The sequence below is a fragment of the Manis pentadactyla genome, chromosome 7, assembly GCF_030020395.1.
Source record: "Manis pentadactyla isolate mManPen7 chromosome 7, mManPen7.hap1, whole genome shotgun sequence".
NCBI lineage: Eukaryota > Metazoa > Chordata > Mammalia > Pholidota > Manidae > Manis > Manis pentadactyla.
The window spans coordinates 95646003-95668521 of NC_080025.1; the positions used below are offsets into that span (position 1 = coordinate 95646003).

Here is a 22519-nt window from a genome sequence, read left to right on the forward strand (position 1 = left end):
CAGATACATTATATGCTCAGGACAGCTATTAGCAACTGTGGTATTGAACTATTGTCTGATTCTTTTAACATACATTTGCAATTGAGTTCTACCAAGAAAACATTACTTCAAGCTAAGCCTGCTTGGTTTATTTTTTTCTGTGACATCTTTTTACAGGTGACTAACATGCTAATGTTAATAGTTACTCCATTAAAGAATTTTTAAATAATTCTTAGTAACTTTCTCCTGTTTGAACATGAGTGGTAGAAGAACTTAAAGCCCTTGACATCAGTAAGTCACAGAGTTTGTTTGCTCTCCCATGTGTAATGTATTCATACCATGGAATAGTATCTGACTATAAAAAAGGTTGAAATATTGATACATGGTGCAACAGGGATGAACCTTGAAAATGTCATACTAAGTGAAAAAAGATACACTAAGGGCCACATATTGTATGATTCCATGTCTATGAAATGTCCAGAACAGGAAAATCTATAGAGATAGAAATTAGCAGTTGCCAGGGGCTAGACGAAGGGGCAGGAGTTTGGGAGTGACTGCCACTAGGTATAGAGTTTCTCTATTGTATGAGAGAAACATTATAAAATTAGTGGGGATGATCTCACCAGTCTGTGAATATACTAAAAACCGTTTGTGTACTTTAAAGGGTGTATTTCATGATGTGTGAATTAAATCTTAAAAACGTGGTTATTTTTATTTAAGTGCTACCTAAAAACATATAACTACACTATCAGAAATGCATTTAGCAGAAGATGATAACATAGTTGATTTATACTGGCATAAAAAAATGGGAGTTCATTTTTCACATACTATAAAAAATTCCAGAGGTAGACCATTATCAGTGTTGATTCAGGTAATTAGTGACCAGACTCCTAACCTCTTTGTACCCCTCTGCTGCTCCACACTTACTCAGCAGGTGGTTGTTCACCCTCATGCCTTTCGCAGAATGGTCACAGATGGACTGTCCCTTCAAGTTCAGATGAGAGAAAAGTCTGTAGCAGTTGGATTTTTCCTTTATAAGAAAAACTGAAGTGTTCCTGGAATCCCCTCTGGCAGACTACCAATTAGATTTCTTCAGTCAGAACAAGATTGTTCACATCTAGCTGCAAAGAATGCTGGGAAAATGGGAAATTAGTTATTATGATCGGCTTAGCCAATCACCTGCCATCCATCTTATGGAGCTGGACACATTGCCACTCTTCTCAAAATCAGAATTATCTTAGCAAGGAAGGAGGGAGAAAGGTGTGTTAGGATGGCCTGGGCTGGGCCATAGCTTAACTTCTTATGAATAGGGTAGACTTTAAAAATCTAATTTAAACTTACTACAAATTAAACCCATCATCCTTTTGAAACTCATAGCTCATTATGCATAAACTCATAGTTCATCTGCAAACTCTACTCTCTCCATTCCATCTCAACAATTGCAGTCTGATATTCCAGTTGTTATGGACAAAACTCTGGACTCATCCCTGAGTTTTGCTCTGTTTCTCAGAGCCTATACTCAGTCCATCAGCAGAGTGCATTACCCTCAAGGTCTGCCCTGAATCATGGCGTTCTGACCACCTTGGCCTCACCACGCTGGTCCAGGCTCCCACCATCTCTGCCCTGGAGTACCACCCTGGCCTCCACCATTCCCACCCCCAGAGTCCACTCCCCTCACTGCAGCTGAGTGATGTTTAAAAGCTAAGTCCATTCCTGTCACCACTCTCCCAGAATTCCCCAGTAACTAATCATCTAACTCAAAGTGCATTTGACAGGCTCTCCCGGAACTACAAGACCCTACATGATCTCACTCCTGGATGCTTCTCTGTGCCCCCTCCGCCACCTGCCCTCTTGCACCATCTTCACTGGCTCCTTGCTCTTCTTCATGCTGCCAGCCACTCTCCTACCTCTTGGTCTTTGCCTTTCTCCTGCTCGTGGCTTCCCCTTTCCAAGACCACGACATTGCTGGCTCCATCACTTCCTTCAGGGCTCTGCTAAAGGTACTCCTTGTCACGTGGTTTTCTCTCACCTCCCTACATAAACGAGTATTCAGCCTGCTTCCACTCTCAACACACACCACTCTATAGCTGTCTGTCCACTCACTCTGCTTTATTATTTTGTCATAGCATTTATCAATACACGACACACACACACACTTACATGTGTACATATGGAATACATACATGGGTTTTTTTCAGTCTTTTTCCCCTAACTAGAATATAAGCTCCTCAAGAAAAAGAGCAACATCTGTTTTCTGCACTGCTTAATCCCAAGCATATAGTCCCTGGCACATGTACACCTATGGGCACCAATGGGCATTGTCAAGTGAATCAGTGGGTGAGTTTGGGAGCCTCCTGTGTTTAAGAAAAATTTCCAGAGCCCTTTGAAGACTCATTATTCTTAGGTCAGTTGAAAGATTCTACTTCTGCTAGTGAAGTTTACACCCATTCTCATTGCAAGTGATATGATTTAAGCAGTTTGAGGTGTTTACCATTTGTAAAGTACCTGAGGAAAAGATGAAGTGCCATTTAACTAGACTGTTTTCTTGAAGTAGTTCTAGAATATGTGGAAGTTTTATCAAGAGGAAAATAGGCTCCACCATGTGTCTCTAAAACACTAGCAATATCTTCCAAAGGCTTTCCTTACTCTTAATGATTTAGACAAGAAGAAGAAAAAAAGGTTCATAATGTTAACTAGCAAAATATATATATATATTTTTTTAAAGGATTAATTGGAGATGTCAGACCTTTTCCTTTGAGGATAAATTCTTTCTGACTAAAACAGGAGACAGTTAACTTCTGAAAAGCATCAAGACTGATGATTTTGTCTATATAGCATTGACCTGGAAGCTATAGTCTCAGCCTTTCAGACTAATAAATCAGGCAATTTATATTTAATCATTAACTAACTCCTGAGCTGAACAGCTGTTCAAAATTAGAAATGGGTCACCCCAGCCAGAATGACATTACAGGCAATCTATAATGCATTAGAATAAAATTATAGTGATTTTTAACTGTCTAGAAATTTATTACAGGACATGTTCCATCTCTTAAACCCTTGTTAGCCAGTGTCAGTAATGATTTATGTAGCATGGGTGGTATAGTGAAATTATTGATGATTTCAATAGCCAATAAGTCTATGTTTAGTAAATCTTCACATTTCAAAGCTGTTTTTGGAGAACGAGGTGGGTGCAGTTTATTGTTTATCATTTGCTAACCAAAGACAACAAAGATGGAGGGAAGGCAAATGGGAGATTCTTCTTCAAAATTAATGGATATATTGTCTATAGCTGAGGAGGGAAAGTAATGAATTTCCATACAGAGGGCTTAGAGAGCTGAAGTTCCTTCATGTTCAATCACATAGCTAACTTGCGGTGGTCTTTATCAAGCAAAGCAAGGAAGCTATCTTCAACTAGCTTTGAGAGCCATTGTCACCTGCTAATTCCATGACCTTGGTAGAGTATTATGATGGCTTGCAGGGAACTGGCATTCCAGCTGATCAGACATTTATCAATTTTGCTTTCTGTCTCCTTTCATGAGAAAAGCTAAGTTCTTTTTTGCCGATTATACAGTCAAATTGCTGATTTTTTTTCAGTTAATAATTTTTCAATTAATTTGATGTTCTTGGAATGTGATATTAATGTATAGCATGTATGTATAGTATTGAAACAAAGTGTTTCAATGTATAATGTATAGCATTAATGTATAGTATTGAAACAAAGTGAATTAGTGAACTATCCTGCAATTCAGTCAATCCGTAGATATTTATAGCAGTTTTATTCGAATTCAGTATTAAGGACTCCACATACTTAACCTGGAAATCAGATTTTTAAATGCCATACAGGACTTCAGCAGCATTCTTTGAGCATATTGTCTTCAGGGCTAGTAAAATCCTCCTGCTGTCCATCTTTTTAAACAGGCTACAGTTTCTTCCACTGCTGGAGTGATTATATTAGAAAAATAACCCAAACTGAGTAACTACCAGCACTACCTTTAATAAAATCCAGGATAGGTAGCTCTTTAAGCTCTATGCTTTAATTAATTAATATGAGTGGTGGTTGTCATGTTCCCTTTTCCGTAAACAGCCAATAGCCAGTAGTTTCAAACAATGTTTGCTCAGGGCATGTAGCACTATTGTTGAAAAGCAGGAGGAATAAGGAGCAGCCAAGCTGCCATTAAAAATCCTGATGTCCCTCAGTCCCGGCCTCAGCTCGTGGTCCTCCACTCTCAGCAGGACAGGAAAGTGACCATCAGCCTCTCAAGAAGGACCACAATCATAATTAAAGAGAGCATCCAACAAGGAGATGTTAAAGATCTAATGTCACATTGTAGTGAACTCCACTGATAGAGTAAGGGAGCTCCTTCAAAACAGTGTGTTTCAGACATACGAGAGAGTATAATAGTAACGCCGCTCAGTTACAGTCTGTGCCTTCTAAAGACTGCGCAGAACGACACAGACTTGAACTAAGCTGTAAGGTAATTTCATTAAGTATTTGTGGAGTTGATGCTTGCCCTGCAGTTACGTCTGAGTACATTTTATCTTTCAGTCAGAGAAGATTCGTTGGGGTCAGTCTATTAAATCCTTTGAAGCTCAGGAGAAGACACTCTGTGGAGATGTCCTCCTTACTGCAGCTTTTGTGTCCTATGTTGGATCCTTTACGAAGCAGTATCGCCAGGAGCTGGTGGACTGCAAGTGGGTTCCCTTTCTTCAACAGAAGGTAAGTTAATCCCTTACCTTGCCAACATTTGGAAGGATTGTACTGAAATCTCAGTAGTAAAAACAGTATTTATACCAGTTCCTTTGTACCTCCCTAATGACAACAGACTGGAAATTCTAGTAGGAAGGAGATGTTTCTTGGGTATTGCAGTTTTTCTTATTTTAATGATGATTTCAGCAGAGAGATGGAAAATGATGAAAATTACAGAAACTGTAGAGATGTAGTTGGAAAACAGCTTTTAACAAAACTGAAACATCAAATTTGGATTATTATGTTATTGTGAAGCATGAAGCTTTTTGTTGTCTTACTAATATCATGGTTATTTATTAAAGATTATTTCCCATGAATACTTTTAGATTAAAAAGTGTAGCATTTTGTATGTAAGTCTAAAAAATAGCTCACCCTAAATTTGAAAATTCAGACCCATAAGTAAAGTGAAATTATAGATTTGGAAGATTTAAAATAATCTAGTTTAAGATCGTCCTTGTACCAATGAGAAAACCAAGATGCAGGAAGTTTAAAGGGCTTGTAAGGTCATAAAGAACAGGAAATGAAGCCTCCTGATTTCTAGGTCACTTTTTTCTGTGCAACACGGTGTTATTTCAGTTGTTAAAGAAGGTTCTTCATGTACATATCCAGCCCTTAGGATATCCTCAATCTCTCTGCCTATTCATGTTCTGTATTGTAATTGTGCTTCAGTTTTCGTAGTAGTAGTTTTCATGACACAAATACATGTCAGTAGAGTTTCTGAAAGGTAAATAAAATTTAATGTTTTGGGGTAAGCTCATTATTAAGGGCATCCCATAATTAACAATTTTAAAATAAAAATCCTCCTGTTAATTAAATAAACAAAATTATTTAATATATCTATATTATCAAACCATATTTGTACATTGAAGATTTTTAAAAAGAGGTTATCTGTATTACCATGAACATTCAAGGCTTTTCATTAAGTATTTCTGCCATAAAATGTGCTTTTCTGTAAGAGGATAAAGTTTTCTGCGAATTTTGTCCAACTCTTCCTGTAAAACTGTCAGTTGTCCAGTTCCTTTTTCTCAGTCTCATCTTCTCCAAATTTGTATCCTCTGCAAGACTATCTCTACCTCGATCACCCTATGGCTCCCTCAGACTGATGGTTGTCCTTGTCTCTGGTCCTCTCTGCATTCTCCGTTGTGCATAAAGCTTTCTCGTTCTTTCCAAAATTATAGGGGAATTCACTGACTTCTTCATGCCCAAACTATTGAACTTCACATCTTCTTCTTGTCATAATTACTCTTCACTTTGGGACATGCAGTAGTATTGACAATATGAACTTATGCTACCAGTCATTTTACAGTTTTAAAATTGAAAATTGCCCCCCCAAGTTTTGTTTTAAAATTGATCTTTAATTGCTGGATAGCATTATTTATGTATGTGTCTCTGGAAAGTCTCCCATGAATTGATTTGTATTTTCCCACTTATGTAAAACTTCAACTGTGGGGTTCCATGACAATAAAATTTTTCTTTGAAGAGGTTATACAAATAAATAAAATTGATTGACTTATCCAAAATGTCTAAACATTCTAAGCATATATCCAAAGCTGCTAATACATGCTAAATATTCATTAATTCTAACTGTGGGCCTGTGTTTTACTATGGCCCCACAGTTCTCATCAGGGAAACACCATGTCTGTCTACAGTCATCAAACACTTTCGCCTTTTCTCTTGTGTACATAGCATCATGCAAACTGAGAAACAGACCCTAAAATATGACTAGTTTGCTATCCCACTCATCCCTGAACATAACTACACTAAACAAAGAAAATGGTTCCAAATTATATAAATGACATCCCTTTGTACTTTTATGTATCTAAGACATTTGGCAGAAAGATGGCAGAAAGAGCTACATGCAAGATATCAAATGTTTGTTTTCCTGGAGATTTTTAGTCTGAGCCACTTATCTCCCATGACTTCTACATTCAATCTCAGCAAAATGGGAAGACAGTCACATCTGTATGAATAGGTGCCCAGGTCCAAAACTGGCTGAAATTCCTTATTAACCTTTTTTTTAATTTTGTTATCATTAATATACAATTACATGTGCAACATTGTGGTTACTAGGTTTCCCCCATTATCAAGTCCCCACCACACACCCCATTAGAGTCACTGTCCATCAGTGTACAAAGATGCTGTAGAGTCACTACTTGTCTTCTCTGTGCTATACTGCCTTCCCCGTGCTCCCCTACATTATGTGTGCTAATCATAATGCCCCTTATTCCTTTTATTCCTCCCTTCCCACCCATCCTCCCCAGTCTCTTTCCCTTTGGTAACTGTTAGTCCATTTTTGAGTTCTGTGAGTCTGCTGGTGTTTTGTTCCTTCAGTTTTGCTTTGTTGTTATATTCCACATATGAGTGAAATCATTCGGTACTTGTCTTTCTCTGCATGGCTTATTTCACTGAGCATAATACCTTCTAGCTCCATCCATGTTGTTGCAAATGGTAGGATTTGTTTTGATACTTATGGCTGAATAATATTCCATTGTGTGTATGTACCACATCTTCTTTATCCACTCATCTACTGATGGTCACTTAGGTTGCTTCCATTTCTTGGCTATTGTAAATAGTGCTGCAATAAACATAGGGGTGCATATGTCTTTTTGAAACTGGGCTCCTGCATTATTAGGGTAAATTCCAAGGAGTGGAATTCCTGGGTCAAATGGTATTTCTATTTTAAGCATTTTGAGGAACCTCCATACTGCTTTCCACAATGCTTGAACTAATTTACATTCCCACCAGCAGTGTAGGAGGGTTCCCCTTTCTCCACAACCTCGCCAACATTTGTTGTTATTTGTCTTTTGGATGGTGGCCATTCTAACTGGCATCAGGTGATATCTCGTTGTGGTTTTAATTTGCATTTCTCTCATGATTACCGATGTGGAGCATCTTTTCATGTGCCTGTTGGCCATCTGAATTTCTTCTTTGGAGAAGTGTCTGTTCAGACCCTGTGCCCCTTTTTTAATTGGATTATTTGCTTTTTGTTTGTTAAGGTACATGAGTTCTTTATATATTTTGGATGTCAACCCCTTATCGGATATGTCATTTATGAATATATTCTCCCATACTGTAGGATGCCTTTTTGTTTACTGATGGTGTCCTTTGCTGTACAGAAGACTTTTAGTTTGATATAGTCCCACTTATTCATTTTTGCCTTTGTTTCCCTTGCCCAGGGAGGTATGTTCAGAAGAAGTCGCTCATGTTTATGTCCAAGAGGTTTTCGCTTATGTTTTTTCCTAAGAGTTTTATGGTTTCATGACTTACATTCAGGTGACTGATCCATTTTGAGTTTACTTTTGTGTATGGAGTTAGACGGTAATCTAGTTTCATTCTCTTACATGCAGCTGTCCAGTATTGTCAACACCAGTTATTGAAGAGGCTGTCAATTCCCCATTTTATATCCATGGCTCCTTTATCATATATTACTTTACCATGTATGCTTGGGTTAATATCGGGACTCTCTGTTCTGTTCCACTGGTCTATGGATCTACCTGTTCTTGTACCAGTACCAAATTGTCTTGATTACTGTGGCTTTGTAGTAGAGCTTAAAGTTAGGAAGCAAGATCCCCCCTGCTTCATTCTTCCTTCTCAGGATTGATTTGGCTTCTCAGGGTCTTTTGTGGTTCCAAATGAATTTTAGAACTGTTTGTTTCAGTTTGTTAAAGAATGCTATTGGTATTTTGATAGGGATTGCATTGAATCTGTAGATTGCTTTAGGCAGACTGGGCATTTTGACAATATTAATTCTTCCTACCCAAGAGCATTGAATGAATTTCCATTTATTAGTGGCCTCTTTAATTTCTCTTAAGAGTGTCTTGTATTTTTCAGGGTATAGGTCTTTCACTTCCTTGGTTAGGTTTATTCTAGGTATTTTATTATTGTTTTTGATGCAATTGTGAATGGAATTGCTTTCCTGATATCCTTTTCTGCTAGTTCATTGTTAATGTATAGGAATGCAACAGATTTCTGTGTATTAATTTTGTATCCTGCAAATTTGCTGAATTCAGATATTAGTTCTAGTAGTTTTGGAGTGGATTCTTTAGGGTGTTTTATGTACAATGTGTCATCTGCAAACAGTGACACTTTGACTTCTTCCTTACCAATCTGGATGCCTTTTATTTCTTAGTGTTGTCTGATTGCTGTGGCTAGGACCTCCAGTACTATGTTGAATAAAAGCAGGGAGAGTGGGCATGCTTGTCTTGTTCCTGATCTTAGAGGAAAAGCTTTTAGCTTTTCACTGTTAGGTATGATGCTGGCTGTGGGTTTGTCATATATGGCCTTTATTATGTTGAGGTACTTGCCCTCTATACCCATTTTGTTGAGAATTTTTATCATGAATGGATGTTGAATTTTGTCAAATGCTTTTTCAGCATCTATGGAGATGATCATGTGGTTTTTTTCCTTCTTTTTGTTGATGTGGTGCATGATGTTGATGGATTTTCAAATGTTGTACCATCCTTGCAACCCTGGGATGAATCCTACTTGGTTATAATGGATGATCCTCTTGATGTATTTTTGAATTCTGTTTGCTAATATTTTGTTGAGTATTTTTGCATCTGTGTTCATCAGGGATATTGGTCTGTACTTTTCTTTTTTTGTGGTGTCTTTGCCTGGTTTTGGTATTAAAGTGATTCTGGCTTCATAGAATGAGTTTGAAAGCATTCCCTCCTCTTCTATTTTTTGGAAAACTTTAAAGAGAATAGGTATCATGTCTTCTCTAAATGTCTGATAATATTCAGTGGTGAATCCTTCTGGTCCAGAGGTTTTTCTCTTGGGAAGATTTTTGATTACCGCTTCAATTTCATTGCTGGTAATTGGTCTGTTTAGATTTTCTGTTTCTTCCTGGGTCAGCCTTGGAAGGTTGTATTTTTCTAGAAAGTTGTCCATTTCTTCTAGGTTATCCAGTTTGTTAACATATAGATTTTCATAGTACTCTCTAATAATTCTTTGTATTTCTGTGGTGTCTTGTCATGATTATTCCTTTCTCATTTCTGATTCTGTTTATATGTGCAGATTCTCTTTTTTTCTTAATAAGTCTGGCTAGGGATTTATCTATTTTGTTTATTTTCTCAAAGAACCAGCTCTTGGTTTCATTGATTTTTTCTATTGTTTTATTTCTCTCAATTTTATTTATCTCTTCTCTGAGCTTTTTAATGTCCCTCCTTTTGCTAACTTTGGGCCTCATTTGTTCTTTTTCCAGTTTCAATAATTGTGAATTTAGACTATTGATTGCAGATTATTCTTCCTTCTTTAAATATACTTTCCTCTTAGAACTGCCTTCACTGCATCCCACAAAAGTCGGAGCATTATGCTGTCTCCATATATTGCTTGATCTCTATTTTAATTTGGTCATTGACCATTAATTATTTAGGAGCATGTTGTTAAGCCTCCATGTGTTTGTGAGCCTTTTTGTTTTCTTGTACAGTTTATTTCTAGTTTTATACGTTTGTGATCTGAGAAGTTGGGTGGTATAATTTCAATCTTTTTTAATTTACTGAGGCTTTTTTGTGGCCTAATATGTGATCTATTCTGGAAAATGTTCCATGTGCACTTGAGAAGAATGTGTATCCTGCTGCTTTTGGGTGTAGAGTTCTGTAGAAGTCTGTTAGGTCCATCTGTTCTAGTGTGTTGTTCAGTGCCTCTGTATCCTTACTTATTTTCTGTCTGGTGTATCTGTCCTTTGGAGTGAGTGGTGTGTTGAAGTCTCCTAAAATGAATGCATTGCATTCTATTTCCTCCTTTAATTCTGTTAATATTTGTTTCACATATGTAAGTTCTCCTGTGTTGAGTGCATAGATATTTATAATGGTTATATCCTCTTGTTGGATGGGCCCCTTTATCATTATGTAATGTCCTTCTTTATCTCTTGTGACTTTCTTTGTTTTGAAGTCTATTTTGTCTGATATTAGTACTGCAACCCCTGCTTTCTTCTCACTGTTGTTTGCTTGAAATATGTTTTTCCATCCCTTGACTTTTAGTCTCTGTATGTCTTTGGGTTTGAAGTGAGTCTTTTGTAGGCAGCATATAGATGGGTCTTGCTCTTTCATCCATTCTATTACTCTGTGTCTTTTGATTGGTGCATTCAGTCCATTAACATTTAGGGTGATTATCAATAGATATGTACTTCTTGCCATTGCTGGCTTTGGATTCGTGGTTACCAAAGGTTCAAGGGCAGCATCTTTACTATCTAACCATCTAACTTAACTCACTTATTATGCTATTATAAACACAGTCTGATGATTCTTTATTTCTCTGCCTTCTTATTCTTCCTCCTCCACTCTTTATATGTTAGGTGTTTTATTCTGTACTCTTTCTGTTTCCCTTGAGTGACTTTGTGAATAGCTGATTTTATTTTGCATTTAGTTAGTATTTAGTTGGTCTACTTTTTGCTGTGGTTTTATTTTCTCTTTTATTTTCTCACAGCTATTTAGCCTTAGGCGTACTTCCATCTAGAGCAGTCCCTTTAAAATACACTGTAGAGATGGTTTGTGGGAGGTAAATTCCCCAAACTTTTGCTTATCTGGGGATTGTCTAATTCCTCCTTCAAATTTAAATGATAATCATGCTGGATAGAATATTCTTGGTTCAAGGCCCTTCTGTTTCCTTGCATTGAATATATTGTGCCATTCCCTTCTGGTCTGTAAGGTTTCTGCTGAGAATTCTGATCATAGCCTGATGGATTTTTCCTTGTAAGTGATCTTTTTTGTCTCTCTGGCTGCTTTTAATACTCTTTCCTTATCTTTGATCTTTGCCATTTTAATTATATGTCTTGGTGTTGTCCTCCTTTGGTCTCTTGTGTTGGGAGATCTGTGGACTTCCATGGCCTGAGGGACTATTTCCTTCCCCAGATTGGGGACATTTTCAGCAATTATTTCTTCAAAAACACTTTCCCTTTTTCTCTTTCTTCTTCTTCTGGTACCCCTGTAATGCAAATATTGTTGTTTGGATTGGTCACACAGTCCTCTTAATATTCTTTCATTCCTAGAGATCCTTTTTTCTCTCTCTGCGTCAGCTTCTCTATATTCCTGTTCTCTGATTTCTATTCCATTAACAGTCTCTTCCACTTCATTCAGTCTGCTCTTAAATCCTTCCATTGTTTGTTTCATTTCTGTTATCTCCCTCTTGAATTAATCCCTTAGCTCTTGACTATCTCTCTGTAGCTCCATCAGCATGCTTATGACTTTTATTTTGAATTCTTTTTCAGGAAGATTGCTGATTTCAGTCTCACCAATCCCTCTTTCTGATGTTTGAGGGAATTTGGATTGAACAAGGTTCTCCTGCCTTTTCATGGTGATGGGAGTGGTTACCTGCTTGTGGCACGTGTGTCAGTTGGGAGAACAAAGTCCCTTCCTTCTTGCCAGTTGCCTTGCCTGTCTCCACTGTGTGCTGTTTAACTGCGCACAGGGACCAGCCTCTGGGTTAATCCCCGAGGCAGTCGTAGGAGGTGCGGCCCTCAGGATGGCCTAGGGCACTGGTGGGGGTCACAGACCAGCAAGTGTTTCTGCTGCAGGGTCAAGGCCCCTTTGTACATCCCAGTCTCTGTGCCCATTTCCTCTGTCTCTGCTAGTCAGCCATGCAAGGGAGCAGCCTCTGGTTTAATCCCCTAAGCTGCCATGGGCGGGGTAGCCCTTTGGATGGCCTACAAGCACTGGCAGGGGTCTCAGGTGAGCCGCATGTTCTTCCACATGAGCAAAGCCTCTTTGTGCCTCCCAGTCTCTGTGCCCATCTCCTCTGTCTGTATGGGTCAACTGCATACAGGGAGCAGCCTCTGGGTTAATCCCCTAAGCTGCCATGGGTGGAGCAGCCCTCAGGATGGCCTAGGGTGCTGGTGGGGTTCTCATGAAGCAGCATATATTCTACTGCAAGAACAAATGCCCTTTGTACCTCCCGTACTCTGTGCCCCCCCCCGTCTGTGCCAGTCAACCACTTGCAGGGAGCAGCCTCTGGGTTAATCCTGTAAACTTTCATGAGCAGGGCAGCTCTTGGGATAGTCTACAGCAGTGGCGGGGATCACAGTTGAGCAGCGTGTGTTCTGCTGTGAGAACAAAGCTCCTTTGTGCCTCCTGATCTCTGCACCTGTGTTCTCTGTCTGTTTCAGTTAGCCGTGCACAGGGAGCAGCCTCTGGGTCTGGGCTGGTTAGTCACATGCAGGGAGAAGCCTCTATGTTAAGCTGTGTGGTTGCTATAGGCGGGGCTGCTCTCTGGCTGGTCTGCAGCAATGGCAGGGACAGCTGGTTTGCTTGCAGGTGCCAGTGGTGAGGAAGGAACAGCAGGCTGCTAATTGCTGTGAGGGGCCTTGGAGCTGCGTTGCCAACCAGGGGGATAGGGCACCTGAAGTACCTTAAAGTTCCCAGCCTGCTAGACTGAGTGTGCCAGGACTATTTTGTCCACCTGTTAAACCCTTGTCCCTTTAAGACTTTTAAAGCACCCACTTTTCTTTTGTCCTAGGGCAGCCAGCTGTGGGAACCTGTTCATAGTCTTAGTCTCAGATTTTGCTTTTCTGCTCCTCTAATATCCAGAGCATCATGCAATGTGTCTGTGTTCCCAATGCAGATTACTGTGGCTGGTTAATTATCAGTCCTGTGCCTCTACTCCCTCCCCACTCTGATTCTTTTCCTCCCGCCCGTGAGCTGAGGTGGGGAGAGTGCTCTGGTCCCGCTGGGTCATGGCTTCGTATCTTACCCTTTTCCATGTGATGATAGGTACTCACAGATGTAGTCTGGCTGGTGTACTGTATCTTCTGGTCACTCTTTTTGGAATAGTTGTATTTGCTGTATTTTCAAAATATACATGGTTTTGGGAGGAGATTTCCACCACCCTACTCACACTGCCATCTTTTCCTCTCTCTCATTAATGTTAATTTTTTAAATTAATTTCCTTCTGCAGTGGTCCTTGTCCTGCCCTCCCAAGAAAGCAGCACCTCTTATTTCTTCTCAAGATAGAGGGTATTTTCTAGGCTCCACATGTTTGTAGGTAACTGTCTCCTAAGTGTCTCTTGTTGGTTTGGCTTGAGTACCTTGGGGATTCTAATGGTTTGTAAGTCAACCAGTCAACAAGTGACTATGGTTTTGTGATTTTTAAAATCTGTAAACCAAGCATGTCATTTATTATTGATCTGAGGATGTATTTAAGGTAAGCTTAAAAGGATCTCTTTTATAAAGCAAGTCAGCAATCCTTAATGCACTCCTAGAAATTAAGACTTCTTATTCTAAATGCATCCATTATCCCCAATTTAGTAAATAAATTTAACTTGATTCATGTCAAAACTCTAAGAGGAATTACACTTTTACTTGATCAAGTGATTCTAAGGCTTGCAGGAAGAATATGTTTTTAAGAACACCAAGATAATTTTTGGAATTAGAACTTGTCCTTCAAGTTATTGTCCTTCAAGAACTTGTCCTTCAAGTTACTTAAATATATTTTTAAACTGCAATAATTATAATAAAGTAGTTCTTCAGGGGAAGTGGAAAACTAGAATTGATTTCAGAAACATTCAGGGATGTATATGTGAAACACTGAATGATGATAATGTATAAACTCTCATAACCACATCTACCGCCTGCCAAATATCTTCATCATACACTGTCTTCCATTCTGATGCTGTAAGATGAACAACTGAATTTTATCTAAGGCCTAACAGTTGGGTTGTATACTAGTTTCCATCTCCTTTCCCTTCCTTAAGGACAACTCCAGAGCAGTCTTCCCTCTCTATCATCAAATTTTCTCCTCTACTAATTCATTACTAAATCATTCCCACCAGCATCCAAATACATAGTTATTTCTCCCATTAAAAGGAATATATACCAACAGATTTCTCTTGACCTTCTCTACCCCTCCAGCCTCTCCTCCATTTCTTTGCTCTCATTTAAAATGATCACTTCAGAAGAATAATCTATATTCACTGTCTCCAAATCCCTTCTCCGTTTTCCTCTGGATCACTCCAGACAGGCTTTTGTCCTCACCACTCCACCAAAACTGCTCTTCTTGGACTTTGCTTCCACATTGATTAGTCTAGTGGTTTGTTTTCTGTTCTCACCATACTTGCCTGTTGACTGTGTTGGATGCAAATGATCACTCCATCCTCTTATCAGTACTTTCTTCACTTGATTCCAAGATATTACCCTCTCCCCATCTTCCTCCTACCTCACTGATCAATTCTTCTTGGACTTCTTCATTGATGTTTTTCCTCTTCTTGCCAACCTCTTAATGTTGAAATGCCCCAGACTTCAGTCTTTGAGCTGCTTCTTACAAGATTCATAGATTTAAATGTTACCTGTATACCAGTAACTCCCAAATATATATCTGCAGCCCAGATCATGGCATCTTCACTTCTCTATCTGAAAATAGCACATTCCAAGTGAAATCCTGGTCTTCCCCCTAAACCTCTTCTACCCAACTGCTCCCAATTTGTTTAATGGCAACTCCAACCTTCTGTTAGCTCAGCAAAAACCCTTGAATTCTTTTTTCTTTTTTTTTTGGTTATCCATATCCAGTCCATCTAGGAAATTCTATAGGCTCTATCCCCAAAATATATTCAAACTTTGACCACTTTTCACTACCTTCACTGCTCCCATTCTGGTCTAAGCCATCATCCCTCTCTTAGATTACCACAAAAGCTGCCTAACTGGTTTCCCTACATTTGTTTCTTCTCTCCAAAATCTGATCTCAACATATGAGCCAGTGTGATCCTTTAAAAATGCAAGTCCAGATTAAGTGAATTTTCTTCTAAAATCCCTTTGATAACTCCCCATTGCACTCAGAGCAAAAGCCAGAAATCCTATGAAACCTTATAAAACCCAACTTGATTTGTCTCCATTATTTATTTTTATCTCACTTCCTATCATCCTTTTCTCACTGCTCTGCTCCAGTTACATTGGCCACATTCCTTGAATATACCAGATGTGCTTCAACCTCAGGCCCTTTGCGCCTAGGGGTTTCCTCTATCTCGACATGTCTTCCTTTAGGACATATACATACCTCCCTTCCATCCATCAGATCATTGTTCAGATAATACATCAAAGCCTAGATATGATTACACCCTTCAGCATGTCTCATCTTCATTTTTTCAACCATAACATTTATCACTTTATAATATGTTATTTCATTTATTTATTTGTTATGGTTAATATCTTTCCCATCCCTCAACTAGAATATAGGATCCATGGAAGCAAGGATTTTGTATGTTCTGTTCACTGCTCTGTCCTAGAATGGTACCTGGAACACTGTGGATATCTAATACTTCTTTTCATTGAGATATAATTTACATACCATACAATTCACACAGTTAAAGCATACAATTCAGTGGTGTGTAGTGTATTCACAGAGTTGTGTAACCAACATCATAGTCAATTCTAGAACATTTTCATTACCCAAAAATAAACACTTAACTATCATCCCCTAATCATCCTATCCTCTCCAGACTTAGACAACCAGTAATCTATTTTATCTCTATAGACTTGCCTGTTCTGAACATTTCATATGAATGAACTCATATATGGTATTTTATTACTGGCTTATTTCAGGTAGTGTGTTTTCAAGGTTCATCCATTATGTAGCCTGTATCAACAGTTCATTCCTTTTTATGCCTATATAATATTTCATTATATGCTATAACACATTTTATTTATCCATTCATCAATTGATGGGCATTTGGATTGCCTCTGCTTCTTTGTTACTATGAATAATGCTGTTATGACCACTTGAATCATTCATGTACAAGTTTTTTTGTGTGGGTATTTTTCACTTCTCTTTAGTATATACTTAGGAGTGAAATTTTCTAGGCTGTATGGTAACTCTATGCTTAATCTTTTGAAGAACTCCCAGATTATCAATACATATTTTAAAATAAATGAATGTATAATTAAATGTACATTGCATACTACCTGTGAGGGAAGTAATGGATTATTCAATAAATAGTGATGGAACAACTTTGGGCAAAACTATAGTTAGGGATAGTACAGTTCTTCTTCACAGCTTCATAACAAAGACTTCCAAGTGAATTAAGTACTGGAATGTTAAATAAGTTAAAAAAAAAGTAGTTGAACTTACTATCATTATAAACTGGAAAATATAGACAAACATTACAGAATTACTAATGGATGCTATTATAAGCAAATAAAAAGGATTTGAACTTTACCCACAGCATGGAGAATTATTGAAGGATTTTAAACAAGTTTGTGACATGGCCAGAATTATTCATTTGAAAGCTCACACACTAAACACAGAGGGAACGGTGGACTAGAGGGAGTGGATTGATTGGGCATAGTAGATTGGATGTTATTGAGGCCAACTGTTTGAATGGCAGTCCAGAAGGCAGTGAACTGAACAAACTGATGACAAGCAGAGGAGTGATTCTGGAGGAGGTAAGGAGGAAGAGTTGATAAAATAATATAGAAAATTGAATATGGGAGTGATGGGAGGAAAGTAAGTTTATGAAGGCACCATTGCCTGAGATTAAAATTGGTTTGGGAGAAAAGATGAAGAGTTTGGCTTTAGGAACACTGAGTTGCAGGTGTGTGAAGCATTCAGGTGTCAATAGCCAGTAGAGAGCTCGATAAGAGAGTGGATGGGTGGAGAGTCAGGTTTGAGAGTCACCAGTGTGTATGTAGGTAGTCATTGGAACCATAGGTGTGGTGAGGTCATCTATGAAGAGGGTTGGAGTTCAGTGGGATGACTCATTGCTGAAATAGAAATGAGGAGTAGAGGAAGGTGAAAGAGCAGTGAAAGACTGGAGAAGCTCCGGGCAAGACTGCTGTCAGGGAAGATGAGAGTGTAAACATGGAAAGGGTCAGCAATGCCAAAGCCATAGAGCCAAGCAAGAGGACTATGAACTAAGTGTCCTCAGATTGGAAATGGGAAGGTTGTTTGTGATCACAAAGGTGTGATGAGCCAGAAGCCAGATTGCACTGTTACACAGTATGTGGGAGGTGGGAAATAGAGATGGATTATGCTTGGAGGAATTTGCCTGTGAAGGGAAGAACTTAAACAAAAGCACCTAGTTAGAGACCTGGAGCTAAGGGAAGGGCTTATTTTTCTCTATGCATGAGATTAGAGCATGTTTCTGTGCCTCAGGAGAAGAAACAGAAGAGGAATTGCTGACAATAAAAGGGTGAAGAGGTATGATCCATTAAGATTTGGGAGGTGACGGGCTCCAGAATAGGGGTAAATAGAATGACCCACAGGTGGGAGAAGCAAGACTCCTTCCATTCAGGTGGGAAAGGTGGACATAGGCAGAGCTTTTGATAGGAAGCAAGCTGGTGCATCATACCTGCTGGTCTCTATTCCTCAGGGAAGTAGGAAAATGCAGTGTCAGCCGGCTAAAGATACAAAATTGGAGTTAGGAGAACACGTATGGGGAGAGTGGTAAAACATAAAAAATACTCGTTGAGTCAACAGGAGAGTAGATGTCACATGTTGCCAAGCAGCTTTAAGAAACCATGAAAGATGAATTTTGAATAGATAAGTTTGTATGCATAGTAACAAAGCGTTCATCAGCAATACTTTCAGTTTGGGAGCAGAAAGAGCTGATAGAGAATGTTGAATACAGCCAGGGCACAAGACTTACATGCAGATAAGCCAGATGGAAAAGACGGCAGGGAAGCTCATGGGGCAGGTTGAAGAGAAATTAGGGAATGGAAGGTGCTGCTTATGCTGAGAGAGAAGTGAGGGTAGCTAGAAGTTGGTTAAAAATATGGTAGGGATTCTTAAAGAATTAAATGTAGAATTACCATGTGATCCAACAATTACACTTGTGGGCATATCCCCAAAAGAGATGAAAAAAATATCAAAACAGATGTATATATATATATATATATATATATATATATATATACTTGTTCATAGCAGCATTATTCACTCTAGACAAAAAATGGAAGCAACCCAAGTGCCCATCAGCAGATGAATGGATAAAGAAAATGTGGTTTATACATGCAGTGGAATATTATTCAATCCTAAAAAGGAAGGAAATTCTGACACATGATACAACATGGATGAAACTTGCAGACGTTAAGCTAAGAACAAAAAGCCAGTTACAAAGAGACAAATACTGTGTAATTCCACTGTATGAAGTACCTAGAATAGTCAGAGTCATAGAAACAGAAATTACAGTGTTAGCTGCCAGTTGCTGAGGGAGGGAGAATGGGGAGCTATTGCCTAATAGGTACAGAGTTCTAGTTTGGGATGATGAAAAAGTTCTAGAGGTGGATGGTAGTGATCGTTGCATAACAATGAGAATGTACTTGATACCATTCAACTGTACACTTATAATAGTTAAAATGGCAACTTTATGTATATCTACCACAACAAATACATGGGTGGGTAGAAACAAGGTGTCTTTTTTTTTTTTTGGTATCATTCATCTACAATTACATGAGCAACATTGTGGTTACTAGATTCTCCCCATTATCAAGTCCTCACCACATGCCCCATTACAGTCACTGTCCATCAATGTAGTAGATGCTATAGAGTCACTACTTTAGAGACAAGGTGTCTTAATGCTGTTGGTTAGAGTAAGTATTACTTTTAAAGGTGTAAGAGAGGTATAGATAATCATGGTTAAATAATTAGGTAGTAGGAGTTTAGATTTCAATAATGGAAATAGATTCAGCCAGCTCACTACAAAGTTTGGGACAGCATTTCTCATCTAGGGCAGGAGGGGTGCAGGGTAGGGGAAGCCAGGAGGGGATGCTGTGCCATCTTCCCAGGGGTGTCTGGGCTTCTGCCTCCCTCCACCTCTTCCCCCAGAATGCCAGAGAGGAAAGGAAGTGTGGCACTTTGGCAGGAAGGATGTCAAGGCTGGAGAGAGGATTTGCCATCTACACTGTCACTGAGGTTGTCACAGATTGGCTCAAACCTGGGAAAGGCAAGAAGTGCAGTAGCTCTGTCCTTAATGATATGAGGAGATAAGCAGTGGATTGTATACATGGACTCCAGGGGCCTCAAAGATGGTGTTTTTACTTAAGGGCAGAAAAGCAGTAGTCTTGAAATAACCTTCAGGAAAGTAAGAAGAACAACTCTTCACCACACACAGTCTTTCAATAATGGGAGAACAGAGAAAATGAACTGTCTATGTGAGGACGCCCTCAAGTGCAGTGAGACCCTAGGGCAATCGTTCCTGGCCCCCACTTCATGTTTAAATCATGTGGGGATTAAGTTCTTAAAACACTGATGTCAGTTAAAGTCGAATCATTAGAGACAGGGTGGGGAGGAGACGCTGCATGTTAGCAGCTTTTGAAAGCTCTCATTCTAATTTGCAGCCCGGGCTTGAGAGCCATTGGCTTAGGGGAAAGCTAGATTTTGGTTAAATGGGCAGAGAAAGGGAGTAGAGCTTGGTCCATACAGGACTGGGATAGCAAAGGGCATGGGGATAGGGTCATCAGAAGGTGCAGCAGTGGGGGCATGAGTTTGGAGGACAGGATGGAGAAGAAACAGAGCAGTGTGGTGGTGACTGAAAAGGACGGGTTTAGTGGGCATACGTGGCCTTGAGGGTCCAAATCAGTTTCCATCCATCCAAAGCTGTTACCTTCTGGGTAGACAGAGATATGGGCAAGTTCATGGAGGCACTTACACTCTACTTAGCATTAATCTGATCTAGAAGTTTATAGATACAACAAATATAGGGAGTTATTAGTGGGATGTTAATCTTTATAAGCCTCAGTGTTCCAAGAAAAAAGAAAAAAAAAAGAAATATCTACTTTGTGGAACTCTTGTGAGTTAAATGAGACAATGAAAAGAATGAATGTATAAGAATACGCTTTGTAAACATAAAGCCTTATAAATAAGAATTGTTTTGTTACTATCACATTAGGAGAAACTGGGAGTCTTACTTCAGCAGGAAGTTCCCTCTGTTCCCTTGGAATATGTCACCTGGTTAGTTTTCAGAGGCTCCTCATAGGCATCTGGTGTTAGGACTGGTTTGGCTCAGCTCATGGCATGTGTTTCAAGCCTTTCTTTTCTCTCTAGTAAAAGCTTCTTTTCCAAAGAGGGCAGTTTCTTTCCTTTATTTATGGTTTTTCCAGCTCCGTCTTGCGGTAGCATCCTGCCTGACACTATGTTGACACTACTTAATGAAGGACTTAGATGGAGCCTTATTGACTTGCAAGCTGACTTTGGACCTAAGGGACTCCTGCTTTGCACCTGGTTTCCGAACTCATTTTCCTTTCTGCAGACCCCTTCAAGGGATTCTGAAGAGTGGATTAAAAAGAAGATACATATGAATTGAAGTTTATTTTCCCCAGCCTAAACCTAGGTTATGATTTAGTGCAAAAATGATAACTGTATTGTAACTATCAAAAAATATTTTAACAGAACAAAATTTATGGTATATAGTCACACAACTAGCTATTTGAACATAATACCACAAAGAAAACATCCTAAAATTTGTTTAAAAAATTTTAAAACATTAAAGAATATTATAAATACTGGGAAATACTTTGAGACTTAAGTCTCAAAAGTATTACACTCTACTTAGCATTAATCTGACTTAAGTTTCAAAGCATTTCACAGTATTTATAATATTCTTTAATGTAGTTGCCTGCTTTATTTTCCCTCCTAGACTACACTAATAATTTTAAAAAAGGGAGTTCTGTTTGATTCCCAGCACTTTGCATACTACCAGGGCTCAAACAATTCAAACTATTGAATTCAGATACAAGACCTACATGTGTACCTTCTCTGGCTCCTTTTCAGTATCAGAACTGAAAGTTATTTCAAGCTTCCGGTTGTTTCAATTAGTTTATATTAAGTAAAAGGTAAGAAATGAAAGCCACAGATCCCTTGCTAATAGGAAGATGTTTATTCTAAAACATGCCAATTTGCTTGTGTCTTTAAGTTGACTCAAATACCAAGGTTTATTTTTATCACTAGAGATAGAGATTGATTGATTTCTTAATGTAACATTGTGGTCACAGACGGTAGAAATATCGTACTATTTTTCTTATATTGATATTATATTATGTCCCAGCTTTACTGTGGGAAATTGAATTCTTCCAGTTTTTTTGTTTGCTGAAGCTCTGTGACCGACCAGTACATCAAACTCCTGCTGCTACAGCTTCCCCTGCCCACTTACTGCAGTCACTTATGGAGGCGTGTTTCCATGGCAGCCCCCCACCCAGCCATGAGACTAACTCCTTACCCATCTTGCTCATGGTGGTTCTGCAGGGAGCGTTTCATATGTAGGAGATTCTCAGTGATGTTTGGTGATAAATGACCAAACAAGTAAATTCCTTTCCCCAATCTTGTTTATTTATTGTAAAATCAGTCCATTTCTGTAAGGAATGATCCCTCCTCTTTAAAATGGGCTCCCCTCTCTCACTCTCTTTTGAAAGAGACAACTCCCCACTTTGCAATGCTGCATTCTGCAGTCATAGGTAGGCAATTCCCGCTCAGAGGAGAGGTGCAATCTCAGTTGTTGGCACAGCTGGCAAGCGGATGGAATCCCAGCAGACTGAATACCTTCATTAACCCACCCCAGAAGGAGAAGTCATCTCTTTGTGATATAGGCTTGTAATAAAAGATGAAATGCCTGAGCAAGATACTGCATTTTAGCATTGCCTGTGTGAGGTGATTACTCCACTGGGCAAACACTTTTCGGGGGTCCTGCCATACTTTATATGTCTAAAGTCACTCTCACCTTGCTGGAGTAGCTGTAGATGTATGTACAGGGTAAAGTCCCTTCCACTTGATGCCAGAGAGATGCACTAGTAAACCAGGTGCTGACCACGGCAGGTGACAGAATTCTGGGCAGTAAGTACCAGGCTGATTGGATCGAAGTACATTTCATGATGAGAGAGT

General features: G+C 39.0%; 1 protein-coding gene across 1 annotated transcript in view; it reads left to right on the forward strand.

The window, feature by feature from the left end:
* Positions 1-22519, forward strand: part of DNAH11 (dynein axonemal heavy chain 11) — a 363375-nt gene that overhangs the window by 275510 nt on the left and 65346 nt on the right. Inside the window, exon 63 of the mRNA XM_057504579.1 lies at positions 4530-4696. Within this exon, the coding sequence (XP_057360562.1) occupies positions 4530-4696 (167 nt within the window). The remainder of the gene's footprint in view (positions 1-4529; positions 4697-22519) is intronic.